This window comes from Oryzias latipes, chromosome 1 (assembly GCF_053564925.1).
Source record: "Oryzias latipes strain Hd-rR chromosome 1, Olatipes_Hd-rR_3.1".
Lineage (NCBI taxonomy): Eukaryota > Metazoa > Chordata > Actinopteri > Beloniformes > Adrianichthyidae > Oryzias > Oryzias latipes.
This window is the reverse complement of record NC_136237.1, coordinates 31,014,794-31,033,081: the sequence shown is the minus strand read 5'-3', so window position 1 is coordinate 31,033,081 and position 18,288 is coordinate 31,014,794. Positions and strand designations below refer to the sequence as shown.

The window sequence follows — 18,288 nt, the reverse complement described above, 5'->3', positions numbered from 1 at the left end:
GAATAAAAATTAATCAAAAATTAAATATTGAATAAATTTTTATTTTTTTTTAAGAGGAAAAAAGGTGCCAAAGTTGACCCCATGAGTTTTCCTGAGTTAAACAAAAATAAAAATAAAAATTTAGGTTTAAAATAAGGCTGTTGAAAATACAAAGAGACACAGGTTGAGTTTTCCGGATTAAATCTCAGGAGAGTAGTAGGTATAGTGTTCCGCATGCATGCTGTTGTAAAGGGTAAATAGTAGGGGTGTAACAATTATCGACTTAATCGATGAATCCGTTTAGAATCATACGATCCAACCAGATCAATTCTATTATAAATAATCAAGTATGGAACCACAAACATGAGGACTTTTAAACCAGCTTAAATGTTGCACGTATCTTTATTTATTTTTTTACACATTTGTAGGCTTCATCCTTGTTTGATTTGTAATTTTACATTTGTGGGCGTTTCGCGGACTATTTATGGGCAACTATGGGCGTGTCATGAAGCCGCAAAAGCTGCGTTGCATTTAGAATTGGTTGTGATTTATTAAGGGAAAGATGCGTAGGATGTGCGTGCGCACGGTTTTATAAATCCGAATATTTCTGTGCGTACGCATGTCCTATGTTTCATCCGTACACCACTTCTGACGCAAATCCTACGCAGTTTTATAAATGAGGCCCTGGTGTTTATCTCTGAGTCACAAAGAGTTCCTGGATCCTTTTTAGGTCAGTGAATCAAATCATATCAAAACTAACCATGAATCGTATGGTCAACCACAAATTATGATATGAATAAAACCGTTAAAGTGAATTGTTACACCCCTAGTAAAAAGTCAGTAAGCCCTGCAGTTTTTGTCATGTTCATCTTACTCTCTTATGGGGAGGGGATGCTGGGTGAGCCTGAGCGATGGAAGTGAATGTTTTGCCACTTTCCATCGCGGCGGTGCCACACGCGGGTCTCTTCGGACTGCATGGTGCGGGGCATGCCGCTCCCATCCATGTACTGGGTCAGTCGAATATAGGCGATGCAGGCCGCATTCTCCCCAATGAGGTGCACGTGTGGGTTCAGGAGGATGGTGTGCACCGGCTTATTCCCTTTGGACAATGCTGCAAAAGAGAGAGTAGAGAGACTTTTCTTGCTTTCAGACTTCCCCCACTTTGGTGGCTGCTTAGATGAAAAGAAAAAAGATGCAGGCTCTTTCTTGGGAACAATAATTGAGAGCAGAACCTGAAGTCTCTCTATGTTGGTGTTGGATAGCAGACAAGCTCAAGCTTTCCAAGTGATTGAGGTTTCTGGGACATATCTGGTTTATCTGAACTATTTTTAACCAGACTTAGAATATTGTGCCATTTATGGCCATCATTAATCATTAGGTCAGCCCACGCCCTTGTAGTGAAACGCAAATGAGTCGTATTGATTTTAAGGCAACACACAAAATGACCTATTTTTTTATTTAATTCATGCAGATTCCTAAGAATGTCTTTGTTATTAATGAGACGTTCAATCTTTCACCAGTAAGAAGAGATGGAGTAATACTGCCATTGTTCGTCTGTTCACAGGTGATGTGATCTAAAGCGATGTTTACCATCTTTGAATGTGAAACCAAGCCAAGGATAAAAATAGATCCTCAACATTGCGAAATATAGACTTTTGTGGATCAGTAGTGCCGCAACAAGCAGTAGTGGCCATGTGGTGTTTTCTTTTCTTTTACATTTATGGTTTTAATTATGCTTTTATTTGGCAACAACTTAATTTTAATTTCCTATTTTTAGTTAACAATACTTTTTTATATATATCTTTATGTGTTATTTATTATTAAACCTAACCCTAACCCAACCCCATCCGAATGTTTAATCTATCTAATCTATCAGTAAGGGTGAAGTAAGGCTGGAAAATTAGGAACATTTTGATGGAAGAGCTGGACTAACAGTTAATCAAAGGGAAAATCCAATTGATGAAACCCTTTGCTATTTTAAAACTAATCAAGCCTTTTCGCAATTTGGAAATTACTTAGTGGAGAGAAATTTCACATGACTTTTGCATCAAGATACTAAACTCTTTAAGTTGGAGTTTTTCTTGAGTTCATTAGTGACTTCATTTATAATACATGAACACAATTATGAAACACAAACGCTCTACATAAAAGAAAACAATTTTTTAAAAACTTGTGTGGTGCAAGTAATTTGTTGTAAAAATATCTATCTGACCAGTTTTGAGTTGGTAAATCAGGTGCTTTTTTCCTGAACAGTGATGTCAGTATTTTTGCATCCTAAACTAACACTGTTGTGAAAACCTATCAACACAACATATCATGTTTGATAATATCTATATTTCATCAAGAAAATTGTATTGTAATTAATTTGCAGGTTTCATCAAAGGGTTTAAAAACATCTTTACCCCATATCCCCCATCTCTAAAATCCCATTCTCTTTTCTTTTCTGTCCGGTCCAACAAGGAATGCATATAAACATAATTATTATAAATAAAGCTTAGCTTCAAATACAAAGGGGGTTATACCAATATACACTGTCTGAAAATCCATAAACGCCTATTGTAACAGTCAAAGCTGTCCAACACAAAAGGCCTTCAGCTCTGATCTGCTTGCTCAGCTGTTGGACAGGACAAGTTAGGGTGAAAAAGGGTTAAAAACATTGCAAATTTAAAAAAATAATAATTTTATGTCAATTCTTTAATGTAGTGGACTTCACAGGGTTAAGTTAAAAAGAAAGTGTTATTGGAGAGTATAAACCTTTGCAGCTGGTTAGGCAACAGTGCAGAAGAAACAAACATGTTTCCAGTAAACCTCTTACTTTGAAACAATAGGAACTGCTGGGAAAACAGACTAAGTTAAACAATTACTGTTAGATTTGGATGCAGAGCTTGCGTTTCTGTTGGACAAACTCAACCTGGGACTCCAACCAATCTAACAAAGCTCAATCACAGTACCAAAAAGTTGTTTTTTTGACATTTTTCAATAACTAAAGATTTGTACATCACCATTCTCAAAATAGAAGCGGTGAAAGTCGTGTCCCTCCACCAGATTTCCCAGGGCCTCAGGTTCAAAAGAAGTCAGACCAGGATCACAAATCTTCCTATTACACCAAAAGAAAAATTATAAAGCCCGTCTTAAAACTAAATTATAAAATTAGGCACCACAGCAGATAGAAATGAACTCACGCGTAGGCCTCAAAGTCTCCATTGTTGATGGACTCAATCAACTGTTCGGTCACCTTGATGATTTCTTGCTTGCGAGCTACAACACAAGATCACAGATCATAATGATTAAAAATGAATACTGTGCATTTTTTAATGCTAATTTCCAGTTAAAACATCTGAGTGCAGATACAGAACATCACATCGGCTTCAAATGAGTTCTACTCTACGCACTGGCAGGATTTTAGAAGTATTAGAAATGGAAGGCGCTCAACAAAAAGTTTCTCCTTTTTTTCCATTTTGCTCTTTTTTTTAAAATTCATTTCTGAGTAAATAAAGAGAAGAAAGCCTCCCATGACTAACGGTGACATCAGGCGGGAAAATGCAAGATGACTGGATTTGTTTCACCCAACAAAGCTCAAAATGAACAGACAAGACCAAGGCTCAATGCAATGCACTTCTTTTTAACTGAGTAACATTAAAATTTACCTTTATTGTTATTGGTGCAGGCTGGGGGATATTGAAAAAATTACTTAAATTGTGAAACATAAAAGACACGTTAAAAAAAAAAATTTCAAGTAGAAACGTCTGTCAACTTCTTCACAATCTACAACAATGCATCTTTGAAAACAGAGGATGGAAAAATAAAAGGGTCATAAACAGGTTTCAGTTTGCCAGAAAGGGAAGAATGAGTGCAGTGAAAGGAGCAAGTGTATCAAAACTAATAGACAACATCATACATCAGCGTTTAATCCAAGGGAAAGATCTTAACATCAGGAACGCGGGATTTGAGGCACCTTACACACAAAGGTCCTACACTAGGTAAAGGAAAAAGGCCTTCCCACCTTTTTGCCGAGGGACTTACTCTGGATTGAGGAGGTGGGAGTCTGTGACGAGTCTGACATCTGTGAGGAACGACTCTTAGAACTCAAGATACCGCCCACTAAGCTGCCCAGTCGAAGGGCTGACAGACGTCGCATGAATGATGGAAGTACAGTGCGGTGTCAAGTATGTGTGTGTGAAGTGGGGATGTAACAAAGATAAGCATGTTTGTTCAGGGGAGAAGAGTTATGGGAGAGAATGGTATTTTCAAGAAAAGGAAGAAAAAAGTCGAAAGGCAGGGATTTAATATTACTAAAGAAAACATGACAACTGAATTTAAAAAGTTTGTTCGTCAAACACTTATGAACTTTAGACTAAAGATAAAGGAGAAACAGGATGCATTCAGACCAGGACAACAGAAAGAGTAAAGGAGGGTTTTGCAAAAGGGGGTGACAGCCAAAGGGGAGTTGCAGTAGTTAACTTTCTATCAACTGTGTGCCAAAACAGAATGAAGAAAAACAGAAAGGAGCCATCAGTCCGAATCCAAATGTAGAGTGCCGTTTGTTGAAACAGTTGTAAAACGTCCGACTTCATCTTACCTTTTACATCTTCATCCTCAATGGTTGTATTGGCACTCTCAATGGACTCCTGTTAGACAACAGTACATACTTTCTTACATGAATTTAGCTTACAATTTCATATAATATTAATGAATACAGATTTTAATGGAAAGCTCACAATAACACCATCTAATTTGGTTTCATTCGTGTTCTTGTGGAAATCATTGAGGGATGAATTCCACTGAACAAAAATATAAATGCAACACCTTTGTTTTTGCTCCCATATGTCGTGAGATGAACTCAAAGATCAGAAAACTACAAACACAAAATAACAATTCATCTCAAATACTCTGCGCTGATTAGACAGCATGATTATTGCACAGGTGTGCCTTAGATTGCCCACAATAAAAGGCAACTCTAAAGCGTGCCATTTGGGTTTATAGAGTTGATCCGGTGCATCAAGTGGCCCGTGGTGGTGGTAGGGTTATGGTATGGGCAGGAGTATGTTATGTACATAAACACAGGGGCATTTGATTGATGACATTTTGAGGAGTTTCCACCCCACCACCCCAATAAAACGACACAACACATTTTAGAGTGGCCTTTTATTGTGGTCAATCTAAGGCACACCTGTGCAGTAGTCTGTTGTCTAATCAACACCTTGATATGGCACACCTGTGAGGGGGTATAGATTAACTTAGCCAAGAAGAAGTGCTCACTATCACAAATGTAGACACATTTCTGAACAATATTTGATTGAAAGTTTGTTTGTAAAAAATGCCAAATAAAAGCAAAAACAAAAGTGTTGAGTTTATTATTTTGTTCAGTGTTTGACAATGAAAACATGAGAATCAGTGTAGTCTCTGGCCAAGTTTTCTTGTCATTCTTTTTTTTTAAATTGTTTTTTGTGACACAAATTTGAAAACATTTAAAGAAATAAATATGGTTGAAAAAAATCAGATAGTTCATTAAGTCACCTTGTTTCCATCCACAGGGTTGTGGATCACAGTTGTCTGTGGTTCCTAAAAAATGAAAAAATAAAGGAGAGAATGTGGGATCAAATACCAGAAAAAATGCACCATCTATAAATCTGTGTCTGTCTGTTCGGGCAGTCTTCTTCCTTAGTAATCAGTTGCTAGGCGTTTGTGGAATCGATGAATTGTGCAGTTCTTCTAATCACTAACACAGATTACAATAGATTATAACATTAGCATCCTCATCTGCGTGTGTGTGTGTGTTTTTATGCAGCGCATGAAGATGAAGATAGAAAAGAGGATATAGAGAGAAACAGGTAGCTTAACATGCGTAATCATACTGACAGCAAATGAGAAGGAGGAAAACATTTTTACATCACAGAGAGCAACAGTCGTGTCGCAGACAGCCAATGAGCAAACACTATGCCAAAGCCAATGAGAGCCAGCCCAGGAGCCAACACGCTCACAGCCATGCATAGGAGAACTGTGTCAGCAACAAATCCTCAATTATGCAAATGTGGATTCTGGTTAGAAATCATACTTCCATATGCTGCTTCTAATGACACAGGGGGTAGACATGCACAGTATGAGGGTGTACAAGAGGGAATTGGAGGATAGCAGAGATGAGGTAGAGGTTACCATAAAAAAGCCAAAGGGCCAAAGGCCGGCGTGGGTTCAGACACTCTTTCAGCCCAACACGAACATCACAAATCTCCAGACAAGCCAAGCTCAATGTAACCAGTGCATGCTCCGCTAACTCAGATGAATAAGTGAAACAAACACAACTGAAATCTGAATACATGTGACGTCTAACTTTATCAAAGAATTTGAAGCTGAGACATGCTGTGCACCCACATTCCCATACTATTTCATTCAGGGATAGCCTGACACTATGCTGCTATTTCACCTCCATGATTTTCTTAATGTTCTATTTAAGAATTACAATCATTTGAAACAAGACCAAAAAAAAATGTATTCTGAGGAACAGTGAAGCTGTGTGCTCTCCACAGTGGGACATTCAGTTGCTTTTGTAAAAGATTGTGCAGGTGTGGATGAGACTGAGTGTGTATACCAGTGCAGGGGCAGGGCCAGTGTCTTTAGGACTGGTCACTGTGTTGGCTTTGTTGTTGACCTGCAGGGGGCAGTGTAGAGGGCACATGACACACATGCACACATTCTCCCTCTGGTCCACTCCATAATGAGAAACCCAACTCATGAGTCCCAAAGACCTGATGTTGCTCAATCTGAGCTCAGCAAGTTGTGCAAGAGCACCGAAGAAGACATAAATTTAAGAGGGAAGTTGACGGGAATAAGGGCTGAGCACTGCATCTGACGTTACCGATGTTAATAATTAATCAAACTGAGCAGTACTAAAGGTAGAATAAATAACAAAACAAATACTTTGGAGGTCCTACAATAAATCATATTTTCTTCTAGGACAAACGCTAATTTGTAAAATCTACTAATCCCACTTAAAAATACTTGTTAAAAGCACGTATTTGGAGAAAAGTCATACTATTTGATTTTCCGAAGGATAAATAAACTAAAAAGGCCTCATTGTAACAAATAAGAAAAATCTTAGAAATATGAGCCATCCAAGGCACAAAGCATGACCTTTTTGAAACTTTAGAGGTGTCAGAAATCCTGCCTTATCTGCTGCTGTTTACTTTGATCAGGTGTGTTTAGCCAATAAGGACCTTCAATTGCAGGTTGGTTGGAAAAACCTCCAACCCTGAATTCTGAGACCCCTGCTTTAACCCTTGTGCTATCTTAGATGACCCCACCCTTACATTGGCGTGTTCTCCCTACCATGACAAAGATGGATAAAGGTGGAGAGGATTTCATGTAATCTATGGACACCAGTGAAGATCACAAATCATTGAAGAAAAAAGGTGCAGCGCACTGTCTTGTGGGTCTAGATGACCCAACTCCCAATGTTAAAGTGCCTAGGATAGCAGAAGGGTTACAGAAAAGTGTATCACGTCCTGTCAGACATAATGGATGATTGTAATTCCTGTCCCTATCTTTGAAATAATCTCCAAGCAGAATGACATGATTATAGACAGGGCAATGTTATAACCAGTTTATGATGAACATAAACAAACCCTTTTTTTATTGGTGCTTGCCCTTACAAATGAAAAGCTTCTGAATCAAAACAGTATTTAGTTTTCAAAGATTTATACATTTATTTCAACAGGTGATTGGGTCACATGGTTAGGTTCAATTCCCTGGACCGTATGGTGTCATATTCTTTAAACCTGAGTTAGACCCAGACTTACTGCAACTGATTCAATGTCTGTACAGTTGAAATGCTCACTCGTGTGACACAGTCACACAAACCTAAACAACCGCACTAAACGAGTGACCTCTAAATTAAATCTCCACTGCACCTTTACATCAGGTGTTGGACTCTGGAGCAGAACATAAAAGATCCGATGGCTATGAGTAAAAAAGGGGATTGGACTATTCCAAGATAAACACATAACTGAGGAAATGACAATAACATGGTGATAAAACTACACATATATTTTTCTATATTATTGTTGTTCCCTGTGCCTCAAAACAAAATTATAGAACTAGCCAATAAATACCAGCCACCTGTAAGAACTTCAAATGACTGTCCCTGAATGATGATGCCAAGTGCACAATTCATTTTAAAAGTAAAAAAAAAAAAAGAAGTCCTGTTGACACTGAACATTCCCAAGAAACGATGCAGGAAACCAGGCAGTATCCGCTTTTTGAAAAGCCACTCACCTTAACGCCGTCTGCCTTCTTGTTGAGCAAACTCTTGGCTGCTGTAGAAAGAAATAGAGGTGGGTTCAGTGTCTTGAGTCCTGCACCTGCGGTTTTGCTAACATGCAGCAGGCTTATCAATCAAATGGGCTTATCTTCAAAGTCTAGGGGAAAAATGTAAACAGCAGGATTCAAGAAGCAAGGCTCCCAGTTATCATTCACACAAGACTTCTATTCCATCTTATACTGAATCATAAGCGAGGGGCTAATGTGGTGGTGGTAGTGTGGGGGGAGGGTTGAATGGGTGTTTTTTTTTATAGACAACAAAAAGGCAGTTACCAGTATCATTTTTATTCTTAGACAAACAAACTCGTGCACTTAAACACCAGAACCTATAGTTGCAATCCTGCAACTGGTCTCTTCCTTAAGTTCGGCGTGACAACTCAGTTGCATTTCAAATTGCATGAGGTGCCGGTGATTGAATTTCATTTCAACATCATGAAGCATCTTCTTCATGCATATTTTACAAGCCACTATGCGAGCAGAGGGGATCTTAAACAGAAAAAAGTCATTGAGCAGACCCAAGCCCAAGTGATTTCCTGTCATTCCAAAAATCTTACCTCAAAAGGATACCCCATCCAAACAAAAAAAGGAAAGAATTTAAAAAAAAAGGAGAAAATGATAAATCAAAAGAGACAGAAATGCTCTGATGTATGTCACTGTAGAATGAAAAGTAAAAGTTGGCTGGTGAGACCCAGAAAATTAGCGACAGGTCAAAAGGAAATGCATGCAAGAAAGCAAGAAAAATTAGATTCATAGAACAGCTTGAGGAAAAAAGATGTGATTCTGCTTACTACCCTTTTTTGGCCTTTGTTTTACCATTTTTTCTTGTTCAAGTGTATCAAACAGGCTGACTTCTTCTAAAAAGGCATCATTTGTCTATAGTTCATCAATTCTGCAGCTCTTTCTTGCCTGAAGCAACCAGTCACATAGGATATAACTACAATGCTCAAACTTAATTAAAATCCTTCAACCAATCAGCCATTTAACCAAAACTCATAATACTAGTTTAGGAAATGTTTGGGAAACCAATTCAGAAACATACCTGAGAAGTTTCTCGTGACCAGCAAAGTGGTCAGTATTGCTCCCTGCAGTGACAAAAAAGAAATAATAGAGAAAATGTGGAAGAGAAAGAAAGGAGACAGGAAAGAAGATTGATTATAAAGAGGCAGCAAATTAAAAAAAAAAAAGCTTGAAAGTTAGAGAGCAAGCTGTCACATTGTAGGTTACACCAGAAAATATCCACAGAAGAAGAGTGGTCAAGTGTACAGCACCTTTCATACACAAAAGCAATATGTGTATGAAAAATGCAAAATGCAGGAAGCCAAGAATACAGTAGAAAGAACAGAACAGATTAATACATTATTTAGAATAATGCACGACAAATTGGTCACCTTGAGTTTCCTCCTGGCATTGAATTTCTTCAGGCACTCCACAGTCTCCTGCCTGTGCATCATGGAAGCTACAGTGGACCGTTGCTGAAAGAGACAACAAGATTCAAAGATTGCAGCAGGTCCTCACCCAGGAAGTCAGTTTACTTTTAGGTCATGTGTCTGACACGTACGCAGATCCAAGGGTGTTTGAGAGCCTCTGCGGCTGTGATCCGTTTACTTGGGTTGATCGTCAGCATCTTGTTTATCAGATCTTTGGCCTCCGGAGTTACAGTGTCCCACTCAGGGGATGGAAACTGCCAGAAAAAAGGGAATTCAGAGCATTTATTAAAAGCTAAAAACAAGCAGTGCCTGTTTCAGTAACCTAAATATTGGCTTTATGAAAAACAAGTCACAAAAGAAATTTGACAAACAACAGGAAGCTGACAATAAGTTGCAAGTTTATCTTCCCCTTGTTTACCCCCACAACTAAAAAATCAATATAAGATTCAAAGCTAAAGTCCCATTTGCAGTCACACACGTGGGTGTGTGAAATTTGTCCTCTGCATTTGACCCATCCCCTGTTGCAGCAGTGAGCTGCAAACACCGCTGCACTTGGGGACCAAATCCAACCCCTTAATGATGAGTGTCAAGCAGGATGTCATTGAGTCCAATTTTTAGAGTTTTTGATGTGAATCAACTGGGAATTTGAACACATGGCTTTCCAGGTCTCAGGGCGGACACTGAGTTAGTCAATGCAGGGTCCCCTAATCCCAAATTGACCGTGGTTTCTAAAGTAACTGTGGAGAAGTTGTATGGCAATGATGGCCACATCCTATACAGTGGTGGACAAAATTCTTGGTACCCCTCAGTTAAAGAAAGAAAGTCCACAATGCTCACTGAAATGACTTGAAACGTTCAAAAGTAACAATAAATTAAAATTTATTGAAAAATAAATCATCAAAATCAGCCATTACTTTTGAGTTGTTGATTAACAGAATTATTTAAAAAACAAACTCATGAAAAAGGGCTGGACAAAAATGATGGTACTCATAATATTTTGTTGCACAACCTTTTGAGGCAATCACTGCAATTAAACGGTTTCTGTATTTGTCAATGAACCTTCTGCACCTGTCCACAGGTATTTCGGCCCACTCCTCATGAGCAAACTGCTCCAGTTGTCTCAGGTTTGATGGGTGTCTTCTCCAAATGGCATGTTTCAGCTCCTTCCACAAATGTTCAATGGGATTCAGATCTGGGCTCATAGAAGGCCACTTCAGAATAGTCCAACGCTTTTCTCTTAGCCATTCTTGGGGTTTTTGGCTGTGTGTTTTGGATCGTTGTCCTATTGGAAGACCCATGACCTGCGACTGAGACCAATCTTTCTGACCCTAGGCAACACATTTCTATCCAGAATGCCTTGATAATCTTGAGATTTCATTTTACCTTGGACAACTTCAAGACACCCTGTGCCAGATGCAGTAAAGCAGCCCCAAAACAGAACTGAGCCTCCTCCATGTTTCACAGTAGAGACAGTGTTCTTTTTGTTGTATGCTTCATTTTTGAGTCTACAAATATAGAGCTGATGTGCCTTACCAAAAAGCTCCAGTTTTGTCTCATCTGTCCAAAGGAAATTTTCCCAGAGGCTTTGTGGCTTGTCAACATCCATTTTTGCAAATTCCAGTCTCGCTTTTATATGATTTCCTTTCAACAGTGGTGTTTTCTTTGGTCATCTTCCATGAAGTCCACTCTGGCTCAAACAACGACGATTGGTGCGATCTGACACTGATGTACCTTGATCTAGGAGTTCACCTTTAATGTCTTTGGAGGTTGTTCTGGGTTCTTTGGATACACTTCCAACTATCCGTCTCCTCAATTTGTCATCAATTTTCCTCTTCCGGCCACGTCCAGGGAGGTTGGCTACTGTCCTGTGGGTGTTAAACTTCTGAATAATATGTGCCACTGTTGTCACAGGAATTTCAAGCTGCTTAGAGATGGTTTTATAGCCTTTCCCTTTACAATATTTGTCTATAATTTTGTTTCTAATGTCCTTTGCTTTCTGTTGTCCATGTTCAGTGGGGTACACACCTTTTACCCAAACAGCAATGGGACTATTTGACTCCCTTTAAATAGGCAGACTGACTGATTATGGGTTTGAAAACAGCTGTGATGTCAATTAAAGGACATACCTGAGTTCATCATGACCCCCTGGGCAATTAGTTCTCAGTCTTTTATGGAGGTACCATCATTTTTGTCCAGCCCCATTTCATTAGTTTTTTTTTTTTTAATAATTCGGTTAATCAACAACTCAAAAGTAATGGCTGATTTTGATTATTTATTTTTCAATACATTTTAATTTATTGTTACTTTTGAACATTTCAAGTCATTTCAGTGAGCATTGTGGACTTTCTTTCTTTAACTGAGGGGTACCAACAATTTTGTCCACCACTGCATGTAATGCATGTTTTCTGTTTAAGTCTGCTTAAACTGATCAAAACAATCATGAAAGGACAGTCATTAATTCTTACATCATATGCGCCAGCCTTGATCTGTTGATAGAGGCGGTGTTGATCTTCATCCCAGAAGGGAGGATAGCCCACCAGTAGGATGTACAGAATCACACCTGGAGGAAACACGGCACCAACTTAAGTTATTGAACAGAGAAACCTAAAAAAAAAAAAAAAAAACATAAGACAACAAAAAAAGTGACTTCACATGTGAAACTGACTTGGCAAGCTCAGTTTCAGCCATGTCCAAACAATTTACAGAGATTTTGCTTTTACCAACTTTATCTGTCTGTTTCTTTGACAGAGAAAGACCATCAGCGTTTTATATTAACAAATACTGCACGAAAATGCAGTTTCCGCTTACAACACGACATTCAGGGTCAATCCAAACACACTGCTAAAATTAGACATTTTCTGTGTTGTTTACCGCAGGCCCACATGTCCACCGGTTTTCCATAAGGATCTTTTCTCAAGACTTCAGGGGACAAGTAGCCTGGAGTGCCAGCAAATCCTGGATGGATAACAAGATAAGATTGAAGAGCAAAGAAACATGGAAAAACTCCATATCTTGGCTTGAGTGGAAAGTTGGGACAAGAACACACTTGTCTTCAGTTACTCTTATAAGACATGTTGTCTTGACTTGAATGTTTATGCTAATGCAGCTGCTCCCTTGATTGATCTAAATGTGTTTTTGAGCTATCCCATATGGTAAACAGTCAAATCTGATTTGGGTCTGTAAAGCAGACTGGTGATACATTTTTTGATAGTCCACAGCTTGGACTGATACTAGTCAGTCAAATGTTCAATACAATAATTACTGTTCTGCCTGTTTTTTTAATGTTTGTTTTCAAATGGCTTCCCGGGATGCAATAGAGTTAAAATAAAATTAGATAAGTGGATTTAAATACATAAAGTACTCAATTAAAAATAATAATAATAATAATAAAAAAGAAGCAAAAAATTATTTTGGCACTTGCAGACTTTCATACATATTGTCGAAATACTTTTTGGAGGCAGTTGCTTCTGGAATGCTTTGTTTAATCTTGCTAATACAAGATTAGCCATTATATCCTTTTACATTTAGTTTATTAAGTTGAAGTAACTGTAAAACGTTATGATGTATTCCTTATATAATTTATAGAATACTGAATTTACCCTTTGAAATTAAAAGAATGTGAATTACATGTTCATAAATAAACAATTATACTAACTTTTACTTTACTAACTTAACTTTTCAACTATGATAACATTTGAAAAGCGGTGTTGCCAGAAAAAAGGTCTTTTAGACCTAGCAGACATAAAGCATCGTGAGCACAATGGTAAGTAACATCATATGATCATTGGAAAATTATCCCAACAGCCGTCAACATGAATAACTAATAGTTTAAATGTTTTTGATACGCCTGGAGTTTAGGATTTAGTAAGATGTGGGTGAGTACTCACCAAACCATGCCTGTTGGTCCCCCTGTACCTCGATAGCCAGCCCAAAGTCAGCCAACTTGACCGCCGCCCCCTTCAGCTTACTGGCCAATAGAAGGTTCTCAGGCTGGGGGGGACGGAGTCAAACAGGTTAGAAGCGAGAGGTCACACGTTCAGGGATCAAGATGCCCACAGACACAGATCTAAAATCAGGTTAGCCAAACCAAATCCTAATCGAAAGTATTAGGGGTCAGTGACACTAAACTGCTCTTAAATCAGTGTCTGAGGCAACTTGCTTTCTGTCACACAACTGACAGAGACACAAACATGTGAACGGGACCAACTCTCTGGGTGACCACAGACACTTGGTAAGCTGGAGCTGTGGACTCGCCCCCTCGGCCTTATGGATTCAGAACGAGTGTCTTGGTCGTGGACGAGATGCAGTCGTCCACAGTAGCACCAATGCACTATTGAAATCCATGTGTGGGAGCAAAGTGCACAGTGAAGGGAGCAAGAGACAGGAGGGAGGAAGGTGTGGTGTCACAAGAGGGGTAATAACAAGTGACTCAGCCATGTAAATGAAACGACACCCCCACAGTGACATAGCTCAGTGCACCATAAATATGTGTGAGCCCAGCATGCAGACGTGCACACACACAGACACAGGTACAGAGAGGTCTCGGCTGACCTGAGGCCAGTGAAACAGTGTGCTCTGATGAATAATACATTTCCTGACATTTGGTAACTCTAAACACAAACAGTCTATGGTGGACAAACTCACAAGAAACGGTCATTTGCCCAAAACTGAGACCTTAAACTAATGCTCCTGTTTATGAAGCCTTTTAAATCATACCTGCATCAGTTTACAACAATGTCAGCAAATGGAAACTGAGCTTTTGTATTCTTTAACTTAATAAAAGGCTCAAGCAAGTATTTGACACAGTCAAAACATTTTCAGTCCACAGTGTTTTTGTTGAGCTGCTGTTACTTGATTGCTTTGTCATCACAGCTGCAGCCACAAAAATCGTAAAGACCCACTCCGATGAAAATTGTGTTTTTTGTGTTTTTAACATGTTTGAGGCATTTTTCCCCTGATGGAGGACATGTGCATGGAAAATTAAGCTTAAAATTGTTTTTCTGATTATTTCTTTATTCAAATCATTATGAATACGGAGAAAATGCAAAATGTCATTGGAAAAAGCTTGTAGCAGTGATGTAGGCCTCAAGCTCCCTGCTCCGCTTCATCCTGATGGATCAACTTTTAATTGTAAGGCTTTCCTCGTCCCAAGCAGGCGTCTGGCTCAAAACTTTATGACTGGACGGCTCTAATATTGCTCAATACTTTTGATGCACAGGTAATGTTGAGTTGTAAGGGGATGTTAACTAGTAGAAGAGCGTAAACAGGCCGAAATGGGGGCGATCTTACTCCCTACCAACAGTCCCGCCCACAACTTAGAGGCGAATTTCTAACTCCTGCCACTCTGCAGAAACTATGTCCTAGAAAACGACACAGGTTTTTGGATTTTGGCTATAAAAAGGACCTCTGAGTACACATTGACAATAGATCAAAAGATGATCAAAGTGGGACTTTAAGAACTACATGCAAGATCAAGCAAATACCAAAAGAGTTTGGCTCACAGCAAAATATGACAAAAGATAAAGAAGAAATATGTAAAAGAATTTGGAGTTTTCCTTATCTCCGCCGTCCGGTGTGGGCTGCAGCAGAGTCTGTCATCATACCAACCTTCAGATCCCTGTGAACAATCCCATTAACATGGCAGTGATGGACACTCTCCAGGATCTGCTGTATGCAGTGGCTGTGGGCCACGGGGGTGAAGGCAAGGAATGACGGGATGAAGAAAGCGCAGAGGAGCAAGGGAAAGACAAAAAAAACATGTCATAACTGTTTTATATTCTCCTTACTTTTCCTGTTAAGTGTCTAGGATTTATCTTGACTGGTGGCATTCAAGCCATGTGGGATAAAAGATTTTTTTGTGTTCAAGGTTTTGTTTCTTTTATGGTGACACCAAAGCTCTACTAACTGTTTTGCAACAATTCACCGACAACTCCCCCTTTCTGCTCCTCTCATTTCTCTCTGGGGAGGCCTTCTTTCAGCACAAAGCCGAAGCTGAGAACTACGCTGTGTATGATTAATATTGCAGGCTTCGTGTCATTAATCATCTGTATAAATAACTCCATAAGATGCCTCAGAGACAAGGAAGCTGGATTTTACTTCTGACACGACCATATGTGAAGTACAAAAATATGCACACGCACAAGAAGTTATCTCTCATAAAAGACAGATGCATCATGGCTGCTGTGTTTGTATGTGTGTCTATGTGGGCGAGTGGATTGGGGGGGTTGGCTGTTACCTGGCATCAGCTTCACTGTAGTATTCCCTGGCTACGATGTCCTCAAACAGCTCTCCTCCTGTCACCCTGCAGGGACAAGGAGACAACACCACTTTGAATATGTACATAGGTTATATATACCTACAAATACAGACTTAAAAGCCTGATGAAATGAAAACATTTTTGATCCTTTTTGTTTTTTCTAAAAAAAAAAATTTTTTTAGATCCAAAGGCTTGAATAAAACAGTCAGTGCTGCAGAGGCATAACCAGAACAAGGCCCTAATTTTCTTCAGCTTTTAGGACAGATTATTTAACTTAGTTTGTTATTGTTGCCACAAAAAAAAATCACCTGGCATGTTGTCTAGAGAGTATTTGAGATAAAGACTTTTCCATTAGGAAATTTTGACATAAACTTCCTTTTAAGCAGAAGATGATAGAAATAATCTATAAAAGGCTCTTTAAGCCCTTGATGCTAAAATTTATTTCCAGCTATGACAAAGAAAATCCTTTATGTTTTTTTTTCAAGTAAATGCTAAATTAAGGTAATTTTGGTTTGATGCATATTTGTATCTTTACGTGTCAAGGGGTTAAGTAAATCTGTGGAGCCTCAAGATGTAAAAGTCATTTTTCACCTCCAACACTCCCTCTGTAGAGTTTTACAGCAAGAATAAGATTGATTTCTCATTCTTTGAATATTTAGACAACTTATTATAGTTTAGAAAAATAAATCAAAAACATATTAGGTAAGATACATGAAATACCATTGACAATGATTTAGAAGAAACAAACTGCAACTGTTATTGTATTATGTGACATAAATCCAACCAGCTATTTTTGTTTTATGTATCTACATGGACATATTTATATTTATTTTTATATTTTAAAAGGCAAAAATGGACCAAAACTTGAATTTTCCAAAGTCAGCTTGGATGTTCATAAACTTCAAACCTTTGGACCTAGTTCATTTATGTTGCACATAAATTTACTTTTTTATGCAACTGTTCAAATTTATGCAGAAGTAGATCTAAAAGTGTATAACTTTAATTGCCATACTTAGATATGTTCAATTAGTTTACATTATGATAAATGAAAGAAAATCATTAAGAGAGCAGTAATAACTAAGATTTTACTGGGATTATTTAAAATCTATTTAAACTTCCTAACATTTACAAAATTTTGACAAGACTAATGGGAAATGTAGGGAAGGACTTCCTATCCAAAACAGAAAAACCTTAGTCATAATAAAAAGCACACAAATTAAAATTTACAAGTTACATGCTCGTTTCTTTCTTTTCTCTGTTAAGCGACTCATCTTCAGTCTTCTGTCCAAGCCATAAACCAGATGGTTGTGTTATCAAGTAAATAGTTCCCTTAAAATGCAAAGATTACACTTTTCCCTATGGCTGCTAAACAAAAGGACATGACAAAGTAATACTCTAGTTAGGAAAAAACTTTAAGGACCAAAAGGATAGAAGACACCTATGGCTGAATTTTTGTCTGAATGGAAAAGTTTTACAATAATGCACATTTGTGGCTCTGAAGTCATTTGATCTATTTTAAGTTTTTCAACTTCTGCTATCCTGAATCTGTGAGTTTAAGAGGTATTTTTTATACTCATCAAATATTAATAAACTCATGTGAAGTCCCTAACTTTGAGATACAATGGGCAATTTTAATATCACACCACATACTGGTAGATATTGAATACTAAAACTTGATGAATATTTAAAAATTCAGGAAAAACATGACGTCTCTTCTGTTTCTCTTCTTCAGTATGCTCTCCCTGCAATTCAGTATTGTAGCTGCAGGGGTAACAAGTTGTTCAGGAGTGCTCCGTCCTCCATGCTGATGCATCTTCTCCTTCTGCACCAGAGACAACATGGCTATCGAGGGGGAAAAAAAGACCAGGTGAGATCTTTGTGCTCAACATGACTTGCTTTTGCACACAGGGTAAGAGAGCAGTGATGAGCTTTCTGGGCTTGGACCTCTGAAGTCAGAAAGTACTTCAGTCTAAGAGATAAATGCAACCACAAATGCTGCACTTTTTAGTGAGCCAAGGAGCCAAACAACAACTTGGAACCAGCGACTGCGATCAGCTCACACGCAGTTTGAAGAAGATCCTTTCATCAGTTATCATAAAATGTTGCAACAACTGCAAACCCGCTCAGAGGCACATGTGACTCTGATCTCACTCCATGTATGTAGCATGTTTGTGATGAGCTCAACAAAATGGGATTTCCGCTCCATGAGCTCACCGCGCCTGTTGGACTTCCTAAAATCATTCACTTTTTCTTACCATTTCAACATAGCAAAAAATTCACTGTTTCACTGCATCCACACCCCCATAAAATTGT

General features: G+C 38.5%; 1 protein-coding gene across 15 annotated transcripts in view; it reads right to left on the bottom strand.

The window, feature by feature from the left end:
* The window catches only part of LOC144994755 (calcium/calmodulin-dependent protein kinase type II delta 2 chain), a 44,060-nt gene that overhangs the window by 3,334 nt on the left and 22,438 nt on the right, over positions 1 to 18,288 (bottom strand). The window contains exons 5-21 of one of the 15 annotated variants that reach the window (XM_078953662.1): positions 15,955 to 16,020; positions 15,327 to 15,399; positions 13,607 to 13,709; positions 12,591 to 12,674; positions 12,185 to 12,279; positions 9,851 to 9,973; positions 9,681 to 9,764; positions 9,332 to 9,374; positions 8,248 to 8,288; positions 6,566 to 6,625; positions 5,497 to 5,541; positions 4,559 to 4,607; positions 4,003 to 4,101; positions 3,627 to 3,647; positions 3,162 to 3,237; positions 2,982 to 3,076; positions 854 to 1,090 (exon numbers count right to left, since the gene is read on the bottom strand). In XM_078953662.1, coding sequence (XP_078809788.1) covers positions 858 to 1,090; positions 2,982 to 3,076; positions 3,162 to 3,237; positions 3,627 to 3,647; positions 4,003 to 4,101; positions 4,559 to 4,607; positions 5,497 to 5,541; positions 6,566 to 6,625; positions 8,248 to 8,288; positions 9,332 to 9,374; positions 9,681 to 9,764; positions 9,851 to 9,973; positions 12,185 to 12,279; positions 12,591 to 12,674; positions 13,607 to 13,709; positions 15,327 to 15,399; positions 15,955 to 16,020 — 1,390 coding nt within the window. In that variant the 3' untranslated portion in view covers positions 854 to 857. Of the gene's footprint in view, positions 1 to 853; positions 1,091 to 2,981; positions 3,077 to 3,161; positions 3,238 to 3,626; positions 3,648 to 4,002; positions 4,451 to 4,558; positions 4,608 to 5,496; positions 5,542 to 6,565; positions 6,626 to 8,247; positions 8,289 to 9,331; positions 9,375 to 9,680; positions 9,765 to 9,850; positions 9,974 to 12,184; positions 12,280 to 12,590; positions 12,675 to 13,606; positions 13,710 to 15,326; positions 15,400 to 15,954; positions 16,021 to 18,288 lie in introns of those variants that run through there. The other 14 variants (XM_078953663.1, XM_078953665.1, XM_078953678.1 and 11 more) reach the window with 14 other exon arrangements.